Genomic DNA, 12,816 nt, shown 5'->3' with positions numbered 1-12,816 from the left:
ATATAATTCATAAACTTTAACATAAGAGAACATAACAATATTACAAAGAGAGTTTGTGTTATTACACAAACTCAGAAGTAGCCTCAGACAGGTCCGGTCATGGATCCGAAGTGAAGGTAGGCAAACAGGTTTCAACATTTTCAGCTAGAATATCAGAAGCTATGAACTAAAATATACCACATAGCTCCCTCTCTAAATACAAAACGCAAGAGGTCCAGCCTGTCGTCTTCCTAAATATGGCCTTTGTATACAACTGATGATTTTCAACATCTAGAACAAGAGAGGAAAAATTTTATGGCGTTATGGTTCTGAAAGGATCATCTCAGTTTTGTTGTCTTATGTGGTAATGTGGTATATATCAGTGGCGTCACTAGGTCAGTGGCCCCCGGTGCGGTTAGCGCAGCATGTCACACCCCCTAAAAACTTAATCGACTTTTCCCAATAGAAATTCATTTTGTTGAACCAATACATAAGCTAATTACCTATTTTCAACGACTTTTGCACAATTGTAAAATTAGTCAATTCTATTTGAAAACCCTACTGTTTATGACAGTTTTGCATATTTTACAATGTATATTTATTAAAATGACCTAAACATGTTTCCTTTGTTGGACTTTTAGACGAAAACGTTATAATATTACACTGACTCATTCAAACTTTTACCGCCATCTAAAGGGGAAAATGTAACTTTGCCGCTACCTTAGTCATCTATTGGTCTCGGGGAGCGCATATAGATCATCTATCAAGGTCCGTTGCGAAGCCCCAGGCACCAAGTATTTTTCAGTATTTCTGAGCTTCAGAAACCCATTTATAAACATCATGTACAATTTCTACTAGAAATAAGTTTGCAGGTCAAACAAAAAATCATTTAGGAAGAGATGAACGTGCCCTATCTGAAGTGTGAGATACATTCGAGGCAGTGTTTCTCAAACTTTTACCGTTGGCTCCCCCGCCCACTAAATTTTTTTTTTCAGAAATAGTGCTATGTACATAATTTTAAACTGTTTTGTATAACCGAAAAAGTTCTTTCTGGAGATAGTATTAGAGAGACATAAGGTTCCCTATCCATTCAGCAAGATGGTCTGTTGAAGCGCCGTTAGCTCCTCCAAGTGTTTTCCTTCGTTCTCAGCTTGTGTCGTCTTCAATGCATTTTTCTTTTCGTAGTAAGAAGAGCCTATGTCAATGTTAAATTATAACATAGTGAGACGTTTCGATAAAGAAATATTTTCTTGGAACCTGATCTCACTATTTATACTAGTTTTAAAAAAAAAGTTGCTCAAATTAAGTCTATTAAAGAAGGAGGCAGCATTGGCCAATACTTTATGCGAGAGATGTTCAAGGTACATTTAGCGCACGCATGTCTTAAGATCATCTTCATGTTCAGTAAGAAGCCTTGCCTCGAACTTTTTAGTTTTTGTCACACGAAGGTCGTCAACATAACGATGTTAAACACTTAAGAGAATTTTGACCATTCTGAAACGAGAATTTTGACCATTCTGAAGAGAGAATTTTGACCATTCTGAAAAGAGAATTTTGACCATTCTGAAAAGAGAATTTTGACCATTCTGACCATTCAAAAAGAATCACGTCATCAGAGACGTTTAGAGATGTCTTCTTCAAAAAGTTTTAAATCGATATTTTTGCAGACGCCTCACACAAAATTGGTAAACATTTTTAAAGATCCTAATTAGTAGATGATACGAAGTGTTTATCTTACACTATTTTAACTTTTTAAACATTGATAATGTCATTTCTCTGGGTTAATAGTCACAATTTGATAGATAACTACAATGAACAGACAACTTGTTAATTTAACCCGTGTAAAATGATTTGAATTTTTTTCACCCCCCCCCCCAACTCTTCCCATTGGTTAAGACGTCGAGCCCTCATGAGAGAACGTTGACACCCATCCCAAGGGGTGCCCCCACCCCCACACCCACCACGGCTTGAGGAACGCTGCAATAGTTCATGCGATTTTGTAATTTGCTTGTTGTCCTCTGTTGAGCGAGGAAGGGAATTGTATATACAGATACAGTTATGTCTAAAATAAAATATATTGATCTAGATTAGTACTAGATATGCCTAGACAAATTTGGGTATATATCTTATGATTTATTTATTATTGAATTTTCTAGTTTTTTGCCGATATTCAATTTTTCCATTCGGGTGTTACCCTCCTAATGGGTGTCACCCGGTGCGGACCGCACCCCATAGTGACGTCACTGGTATATATTTTATTCCGTGACAACTTTTTAAGTCGTAAGAATTAAGAACTAAATGAAACACAAAATGTATGTGTAAAAAGTAATTTTTATTCCTATTCAGAAAACCACATTACTTCAGCGAGTTTATTTATAGCTTCACGTCTCAAGGGAGAGAATTCTATAGGCTGTGTGATGTCGCCCACAAAGTAGCAGAGGAAGTAATAGAAAAAAGAAGGAAAGAACTGGTAAAATGTTTTCTTTATTCACAAAGTAGCTGACAAGACGAACAAACTGGATTTTCCATTTATGAAATAAACTTTCATTACCGTCATTTCCATATGCAATGCATAGAAATACATATACACATGCACGATTTGGTAGCCATTAAAACTGAACTTTATTATTTTCTGCAAAAATATATATTCAATATTATTCAAATTATAAGAAAATTTTACATCATTTAAATCATTCCAGTGATCCGGATTATTCAAATCATTGCATTCATACACATCTTATAGACTTATAAGATCTGAAAAAGTAAACATTGATTTTATACCTTATTGAACTCACAAAGTAAACATTGATTTTATACCTTATTGATCGGTAAAGGACACAGGGGCGGACTGGCTATATGGGCATTCGGGCAAATGCCCGTTGGGTCGGTATCCAAATGGGCCGGTAGGACCACAGTAAGCATGTTCTTTTTTTGAAATCACGTCTGTATTTTATAAGATAAGGGCCGCATGGATGCCCCTGTTAAATGTTTTATAGTATTCCTTTTTCAGGGGAAGGGGCTTCTGAGCGAAGTTTTTTTTAAAAATCTTTTACAGACTCTACTAAGGCCTTCTTATTTAATCTTAACACATTTTCCGAAATAATGTAATAGCCTACATCCAAGAGCTTCATCCTTTTAGGGCGTATAGACTTTGCAATTAAAAAGCAACCTTAAGTCTTTATTCTTTATAAGGACATAGTGTTCACTGTAAGCATGTGTACAGCTATCGATACATTATCAAATTTAACATAATGATTTTGAGGACAGGTAGTCTTAGAACTGGATGTCAATTTTATAAAATATAAATTATGGGCCGGATGGTATAGAAATGCCCGGGACGATTTTTTGATACCCAGTTCACCCCTGGTAAAGGTAAACATTGATTTTATACCTTATTAAACTTATCATGGTTAATAGATCTAAAAATATTTTAGCATTGATTTTAAGCTATTCTCCACTGAAATTCATCGTTAACGTTCCCAGGAAACTGATCCAACTCTAATGCATCAGGGCAAAGTAAGAGACTTTTTAGACACGCTGCTGACAGCTCGAGATGAAGATGGTGCTGGGCTGAGTCTGTTGGAGATACGAAATGAAGTTGACACTTTCTTATTTGAAGGTAATACACACACAAACACACACATCTCTACCATCTGTGTAGTCTAAATTCCTTTGATAATATCATTAAGAGATAATTTATACTAAAAATAGATAATCCCCAAAATAACAATCCATTTTTTTACAAAGCGTATATCAACTCAATATATCTGTCTGTCTGGTAAAAAAGATTTTTTTCTATACTTTGCTTGTTACCTCGCTAATGCTCCGTCAGTCTGTCTGTCTGGTGCGCGTTATTTCTCCCACTTCCCATTCTCGGATGAAGATGAAACTTTGCACAATTATTGATTGTCCAGGTCAGCAGCTGATCTTAGTAGGAAATCACGAGTGAGGCCGGTCCATTTTGTTACGATGTCCAGCCAGCTTTTCTTTGGACGGATCCTTTCTTCGTGCTTCCTCCACTGTACCTTGAAGGATGACATTTGATAGTCATGCCCTTAAATATGAACAAGCCAGCTCAGCTTTCGTCTCTTTTCTTATCTTATAAAATACAGACGTTACTTCAAAAAAAGAAGATGATTACGCCCTTTACGTCATGCATTTAGTCATGCATGTTAACCCATGACTTCAAGTTCAGTACATTTAGGTCTAGTTACAAATTAGTCATGCATGTTAACCCATGACTTCAAGTTCAGTACATTTAGGTCTAGTTACAAATTAGTCATGCATGTTAACCCATGACTTCAAGTTCAGTACATTTAGGTCTAGTTACAAATTAGTCATGCATGTTAACCCATGACTTCAAGCTCAGTACATTTAGGTCTAGTTACAAATTAGTCATGCATGTTAACCCATGACTTCAAGTTCAGTACATTTAGGTCTAGTTACAAATTAGTCATGCATGTTAACCCATGACTTCAAGTTCAGTACATTTAGGTCTAGTTACAAATTAGTCATGCATGTTAACCCATGACTTCAAGCTCAGTACATTTAGGTCTAGTTACAAATTAGTCATGCATGTTAACCCATGACTTCAAGCTCAGTACATTTAGGTCTAGTTACAAATTAGTCATGCATGTTAACCCATGACTTCAAGCTCAGTACATTTAGGTCTAGTTACAAATTAGTCATGCATGTTAACCCATGACTTCAAGCTCAGTACATTTAGGTCTAGTTACAAATTAGTCATGCATGTTAACCCATGACTTCAAGCTCAGTACATTTAGGTCTAGTTACAAATTAGTCATGCATGTTAACCCATGACTTCAAGCTCAGTACATTTAGGTCTAGTTACAAATTAGTCATGCATGTTAACCCATGACTTCAAGCTCAGTACATTTAGGTCTAGTTACAAATTAGTCATGCATGTTAACCCATGACTTCAAGTTCAGTACATTTAGGTCTAGTTACAAATTAGTCATGCATGTTAACCCATGACTTCAAGTTCAGTACATTTAGGTCTAGTTACCAACATTTATTTTCGTATGATTGGTCAAGTTCTCTAATCTTATTTGTACCCTTATTTTTCCATACTCCACCCCCCCCTTAAAATATTTTTTATTAAGCATTAAATAATCTAATTTAAAATAGTTTTTCTCTCGTCATAATGCCAGGGCATGACACAACTGCCAGTGGCATGACATGGACGCTATACTCTTTGGCAAAACATCCTGAATACCAGGAGAGAGTTTATCAAGAAATTATGGATGTACTTCAAGGGAGAGAAAACTTAGAGTGGTATACCATATTCATAATTTTATAACGCTCATTTCATGTTCATTAGTGTAAACATACACAGTGGCGTAGCTAGGACGAATGGGAGGAGGGTCCAAATTTGAAAATCCAACCGGGCCCCCACTTTAGGGTCTCCCCAAATGAGTGTCAAAATTGTGTTATTACTTTAAATATTACACCATTATCTCATGATGTTGAATGTCATAATACAGGGGGCCCATAAATAGGTCAAGCCACCCCATCCCCCAAATCCTTAGCTACGCCACTGAACATACAATTTGATTAAATTCTGACCAGTTTTCTCTCCCATGGTCTGTTTCCAGTAAAAAAAAATCTTACGTTTTTAACGATGGCTCTATATTGTAATCTTTGGATTGGAAGTTGAGAGATCGACATCTCAACCCGCATTACCGTCTCTCTCTCTCTCTCACTCTCTCTCTCTCTCTCTCTCTCTCTCTCTCCAATCACACACACACGCATTATGTCTGATTCACGCAACTTTTCGGTCTTTTTTTTGAAAATTTATTTATTTATCATGAATAGACGTACCGATTATTTTTTTTTTTTAAAAATCATATTTAGCAGTTTCTAAACTTTATTGATGGTCTACAGTGTCGTGAATTGTTTTCTTTAACATGTGGGGCTTAAAGATACTACCGACAGTACCCGGATTTTGGAAGTGCTGGGTTGTTGGAAACAGTTTCCCGTTAGGAAGGGGTGGGGCGAGCATTTCAAACGTATTTACCTCAAACGTTAAACATCGCCACCTGCACAATCAAAGTTTTGAATCTGCCATTGAACAGCCATTTCCTTGGGCCAGTGTTTAACCCTTGAAGTGCTGGGCTATTTTACAATGAGTGCATTCAAAATGGAATTACAATTGTCATGTTTAGAGGCTAAACTACCTCACGCGTTTTAAGGGTTAAACACACACACATACACCAAAGTGACGCTTTCATTGCATTGGGCAAGAAAACATAAAATATATTTATATATATTTTAAAAAGACGATACCCGCATTATACAACTTATAGAGCGATTGTTTTTCTCCAAATAACTAATGAATGTTAGATTAAAAAACGATGGATCATTTCTTACTTCGCTACCTCCTCCCCCCGAGAAAGAATCCTGGTCAAGCGAATGTAGGTCCTATAGATCTACTACACTTAATAATATTCTAATGATATGCCTTTTAGATCTAGACTTACAAAACGATGCGAACAAAAATCCTGAATATTAATTATTAAGCTAAAGAATAAATAATGCATTACATTCGTAAATTCTCGAATGCCATAGTCCTTTCAAGAACGCGATAGTCCTTTCAAAACCGATGTTGGATTTAGACCTAGATCTCGTTCTCTAGCCAAATTTAAATATAATTTATTTTTTTAGTTGTTTTACTTGAAAAAAAAAAGATAACTGTTTTCCCCGTGTGATCAACAAGTTGCTATTTCTTTTCTCAGCGATATATATATATCAACTGTTAACTTTCTAGAAGAAAAAATGTTTCAGATTCTTTTGAAATCAGCGTCCAGTTTCCACCCTTAAGCCATCCACCCTTTATGATGTTCTGACTTGAATAGAGGTATCAGGGGCGGACTGGCTATATGGGCATTCGGGCAAATGCCCGGTGGGCTGGTACCCAAATGGGCCTGTTGGGCCACCGAAACGGCCGCATGGATGCCTCTATGACACGTATAAAATTGTTAAAGGTTTTATACTATTCTCTTATAAAAGTGACTATCTGAACGTCGTGATTAAAGAAATCGTTTACAGACTCTACAATGTTTAGACTAATTAAATCTAACACATTCTCCGATATAATGTAATAGTCTACATCCTACACTTAGCAACTAATTAGCAACATAAGATCTATATTTCTAATTAAGATATAGAAGATGTTTACAAATATCGATACATTATCCAACTTAAAATAATGATTTTGAGGATAGGTAGACCTAGAGCTAGTAGAACTGGATGCCCTGATATCCAATTAGTGGGCCGGATTGTATAGAATCGCCCGGGCCGATTTTTACATCCAGTCCGCCCCTGAAAGGTATTGTAAAAAAAAAAATATGTCACATAAAAAGTGGTAATTAAATTAATTATTAGCCATTTCCATACATTTCGTTTCAGGAGTGACCTGTCTAAACTCGAGTTCACAACCATGTGTATCAAAGAAAGCTTACGTCTAAATGCCACAGTGCCTGTTATAGAAAGGAAACTTGCCGAAGATTGTGTTATTCAAGGCTACACATTGCCTGCAGGTCAAGCCATGACGAATGTCAGATTATCACATTAAACTTAAGCGTAGTTGTGTCAATTAGTTTGGATCAGTCATGTAATCTAATTTGTAATATAATAATAATTTAATACATCTGTGCGACTAGAAATGGGCAATGTTGGACAAGTCCGTTTCGTTTCTTTGATTAAAAAGTATTGGGCCGGAAGTCGCTTTTTTCCTTATATATCTTTGCATTTTTCAGTTCTCTTTTTAAATTAAACTGACATTATTATGCTATAATTTTAAGTGTGCCTGATAGAGAAAAAAATTCTGCACAAAAATACGGGTAGTTGGGATAAAACCCGATACAGGGTTATAAAAATAAAAGACCTGAAACTAGCGCGTGAAATTACACATTTACAGAACTTTATTTGATGAGTATTTTACCCAAAATCTGTGTAGTTTTTTTTAGTACTATCTTATTTCAAGTACCCGGTATTTTCCGATACACAATTTCATACACAAAATAATTGTTGAAAAAAAAATTGTAGTGATTTTAAACTTTAAATGATTACTTAAAAAGGTGATAGCTTTATAAATGTAGGCCTTTAAGATCGTAAGCTTTATGCTCAATATAGCCTGCATTGGGGGATGAGCGTGTTTAAAGAGGTCTTTCCCAAGCATTCATAAGTGCAGTTAAACTCATTAAATACCTTTTATCGATGAAAACCTATTAAATGGGAAAGTTGATCATCTTAAATAACCTATTTAAATCCAATTCTAATAAGCATAATGCATAATCCCCTAATATAGGCCTACTACAGAAGGCTACAGTAACTCAAAAGTATATTCCTCTATTACCAGGCAGCCGAGTAAGTATTCAGATCTATGCCCTCCATCACAATCCCCATGTCTGGGAAGAGCCTTTTGAATACAAGCCAGAAAGATTCCATCCTGACAATCAGAAGAACATGGACCCGTTCCAGTTTCTTCCATTCTCTGCTGGATCAAGGTATACCTACAGTTCTAGCAATGTCTAGATTTACTAAATGCTGCTGACAAATCGGACTATATTTCTCATTGCGTGGACCCTGTACTACTTTTTAAAAAATTGAAGATGCTTAGGAGATCCTTCTGTTCTTGTTTTATTAAGCATTTCTGTGGCCTACGGTTTATGAGGGTGTCATGTGGCCGGCACAACGACTAACCGCCTTTACTTTTCCCCAACTAATGTCAGGTACCCATTAGAGCTGGGTGGACTCAGAGGCGCCAAAAAAATCCCGAAATTGAACAGCCCAGTCTTCGTCGGAATTCGAATCCGGGACTCCAGGTTCTGAAGCCAAGCGCTTAGCCGCTCAGCCACCGCGCCTCTCAATAATTGGTTTCTCCTCTATCAGGCCTTCTGCAAACACTGCTAAACACAACACAGCACATCTAATACAAAAACTTGACAACAAGAGCTTGAAGTAACAAAGTGGCGGTTTAATTACAAATACATCAACAGCCAATTCAACACACAGTAACTTCAAATTGATTAGTTGTACTTAACAGAACTGCCTAACTTAACATTACAAGTCTCTCTCACTCGTACAGCTACATTTTCAAGGACTCACAAGGTATCGCACCGTCCTTACTGCTTGCTGACCTGGACTCCACTCGTCTGTAAAAGCTTTTTGGTCACGTGACCATAACATTGGTCATATTGCGTGCATTAGCAGTAATGTCCCTTGTTGAACAGCCCTTGACCTGTGTGATTGGCCTGAAACGTGACCTCGGTGATGAAGGCGCCGCCTGAATCATGTGTGTCAGTAGGCCGCACACATTAACTCTTGCAGTCCGCCACTAGGGTTATAACAATAATAATAGGTGCCTGCTTAACTTTGATGAAGTAAATCTGGTAGGTCTTGCTAGCCACATGACACCTTCGTTAACCTTTAGCCATTGGAGATTTTCACGATTAACTTGACAACCGTGAGGTCGTTAAATTAAATGTAGCTAATGCAAATTGAATTTAAAAAAAAATTGAGATGTAATTTTAACCATATCTCAATGCGTGGCAGTTAAATCTTCGTCTCGAGCCTCCTTTATTACCACGAGTTAGTTTCCCCTTTTGTTTTTCAATAAGTTGTAAGTCATTGAGTGAATACATACTTTTACATTATTGAAATTATATTATTGTGTGCCTGAAAACTCTTTATCGACTAATTCTATCTTTACCCGAAAACTCTTTATTAGATAATTCTATCTCTATGTTTACCTGTAAACTATTTTATCACCTTTGTGTTTATTTCATATTATTTTGATTTATCTTCAGAAACTGTATTGGCCAAAATTTTGCCATGAACGAGATGAAAGTAACGATAAGTAAAGTAATTCAAAAGTAAGTATTATATAAGATAAGATAAGATAAGTTCTATCAACTGTGTCATGTTTGATTTATCTTACTTCATTGTATTTTATATAAAGACTAGCGGTCACTAGCCGGATATTCCCCGCGGCCTGCGGTCCTTAGTTTGGGTATTACTGATCTAGTGTATTGAATTTAAATCTGTCAAACTTGACGAATAATCATTTTACAATTTTTAAAATCTGCCAAGAAATTAAAAGTAGAGTGTGAAAATGGGTTTACCCGTTAAGCCGACATGTTCACATCTAATATAAAGTACTGTCAAAATGGGTTTATTCGAATAGTTTAAAAGTTTCTTTCTTTAATAGAGATATATTTAGCTATTTTGATGTTATTTTTGGGGTTTCCGGTTGAAGGAGGGACATTAAACATACTTACTATGGTCTCCGCCATGATCTATACAAATTTTATACCAAGTTTTATGAACTTTGTTTATAATTTCGTTTCATTTTGTTTCTAACCTTCTAAGTTGTTATACATTTTTACTTGTAAGTTTGTTTTTTAATAGGTTATCTCATTCCATGTATTAACATGCAACCTTAAGAATAACCACACATTTATAATATATATAGTAGATTAGATCAACATTAATTTTGCGCAACGTAACCGATTTTGATTTCTATGCGGGAACATACATACATAAGCCTACATAGGCTACATATACCTAACTTCCGGATTTATATATTAAATTTATTAGATCAACCTAAATGTGGACTCTAATAGATACGAACTTAAGTATTTAAAAAGAAGTCATTTTGTCGTAGGTAAATATCACACAACTTCTAAGATAAGGTCATCCGCTTCACAAAGAGGGAATTATGTTTCAAAAAAAAATATGTTCCTTTTTCTTATATACAGATTTTTAAAAATTTTGTAATGATCTGGAAATGAACACAAAGCCTAATTAAAGATAATGATAATTCAATGTCAGACATAGTTTTTATTTATTTCAGCTTTCAACTAAGTTTAGATCCTGGCTACGAGGCTCTTAGGTTGCCAGTTGTGACTATGAAGTCAGAGAAGGGAGTTTTTGTTCGCGCCAAAGCAAGACGATAAAGACAGAATTTTTTTCAACTTAAACTCTAAAAGCAATTTATAATGTTTAAACTATTACTATAAGGATGTTATTTAGAGCTAAACATGTTAAATTGTCAAACTTGATCTAATTATTGTAAATAAAAAGCATTTTACATTACTATATAATACATAAAAGACTTTCCTTGTCTTTTCTTCTGGATCACTATGAAGCTTCATGCTAAATATAAACACATTTTACGACATAAGGTAGATAAGTGCACCAGAAAAGACAGAACGCTTTTAAAAATCGAGGGTACAATTTTTTTTTATAAAGAATTCTGGAACTTTGTAAATAATTTCGTTTAATTTTGTTTCTAGCCTTCTAAGTTATAAATTTTTACTTGTAAGTATTTTTTTAAAATAGGTTGTCTCATACCATATATAAATAAGCAACCTTAAGAATAACCACACATTTGTAATATATATAGTAGATTGAATCAACATGAGTACAGTGGGGAAGACAGTAGTGGTAGCATTATATGAATCATTTTATAAAGAAGTTAATATAATTGAAAGTTCTCTTGATAGCCTTTTACCATAGAAAACGATGAAACAAGCTTGATATATGTGTTTCAATGTAACAAAAGGGCTATTAACTTAAATTGTTAAATAGAAAAAATCTACTTTAGTGAGGCATTTAAATCCCTGTAAACTGTGGTTCAGTGCCACCCTCTCCATGATCAGTTGTTCAGCACTGCCGTACAAAGTGTTGGTTATGTTGGGCTGTAGTGGTAGTAGGGTCTGCCTAAGGTGGATTAGGAAAGGGCATTCAAAGAGGATATGGTTTACGGTTTTATAATGGTTGGCGCATTGTTTACAAAGGGTTAGGTGTGTAGAATTTATTTTGTTAAGATGGTAATTTAAGAGGTGTGTCTCCTGTTCTTAGTTGAAAAACCGTTAATTGTTCTTTGCGGGGGAGGAAGTTAATACTGTCCAGTTTTTTTGGCATGGTCATTTCTTTGTATAGTCATCTACACATTATGTGTTCGTAATATTGGATGACTAAAAACTTCCTGCTGTACTTAAAATCTTACAATTATTGATATCTACTGTTTAATATGTAGAAGAAAAGTAAAATCTTAAAAACATGTTAACTTTTGTTGTTGCTTTTTTTTTTCTTTAATGTGTTTGCTAAATAAAATTTGTGTATATTATCTTATTGTCTTGCGCATTGTTTATGTAAATTTCTACTTCCGGGACCATCGAGATAGATAGTACAGAGCTCAAACGACCAGGACGTCATCCAATTATGGTCAAAATATTGGGCTTTGATCAAGCGTTTAGGGCATCTGTATCCAGAAAGGGTAGTTATCCAGAGCACAAACAGTGCAGCCGCGAGAATTATGGCAGCCTGCGTGAGAAATTTTAAAAATGCCACTTATATTTTTCTAGAAAACAATTGCGACTTTACATTATGGACTTTATTATTTGCATATACTTCTGAACACTTATTGCTAATCATTGAATTAAAAAAGTAAAAGTTTCTCTTTCAGACCTTGCAATTTATACGACTCATCTGTTTCTGTGGTCCATGGTTAACAAGGTTGTCATGGGGCCAGCACAACGACACACTGCCTTTATTTTTCCCCAACCAAATGTCAGGTACCTAATATAGAGGCGCCTTAAAGATTCCGAAAATAAAAATCGCTTGTCTTCATTCACTCATTGAAATAGTTCCCCTTTCAGACCTTGCAATTAATAGGACAAATGATGTAAAGTTCATCTGATTCTTTGGTTCATGGTTCACAAGGGTGTCATGTGGCCAGCACAATGACCAACCGCATTTACTCTTCTCCAACTAATGTCAGGCCACCTTTACCACTCGATCACTATGTCA

General features: G+C 35.5%; 1 protein-coding gene across 3 annotated transcripts in view; it reads left to right on the top strand.

Moving 5' to 3' along the window:
• Positions 1-12,069, top strand: part of LOC106057390 (ultra-long-chain fatty acid omega-hydroxylase-like) — a 29,055-nt gene extending 16,986 nt beyond the window's left edge. For all 3 annotated transcript variants that reach the window (XM_056007701.1, XM_056007703.1, XM_056007702.1), the window contains exons 7-13: positions 2,326-2,449; positions 3,463-3,598; positions 5,151-5,274; positions 7,408-7,538; positions 8,360-8,507; positions 9,810-9,875; positions 10,856-12,069. In XM_056007701.1, the coding sequence (XP_055863676.1) occupies positions 2,326-2,449; positions 3,463-3,598; positions 5,151-5,274; positions 7,408-7,538; positions 8,360-8,507; positions 9,810-9,875; positions 10,856-10,958 (832 nt within the window). In that variant the 3' untranslated portion in view covers positions 10,959-12,069. The remainder of the gene's footprint in view (positions 1-2,325; positions 2,450-3,462; positions 3,599-5,150; positions 5,275-7,407; positions 7,539-8,359; positions 8,508-9,809; positions 9,876-10,855) is intronic.
• The last annotated feature ends 747 nt before the right edge of the window (positions 12,070-12,816 follow it).

The sequence above is a fragment of the Biomphalaria glabrata genome, chromosome 13 (assembly GCF_947242115.1).
Source record: "Biomphalaria glabrata chromosome 13, xgBioGlab47.1, whole genome shotgun sequence".
Classification (NCBI taxonomy): Eukaryota; Metazoa; Mollusca; class Gastropoda; family Planorbidae; genus Biomphalaria; species Biomphalaria glabrata.
This window is presented reverse-complemented; position numbering and strand designations above follow the sequence as displayed.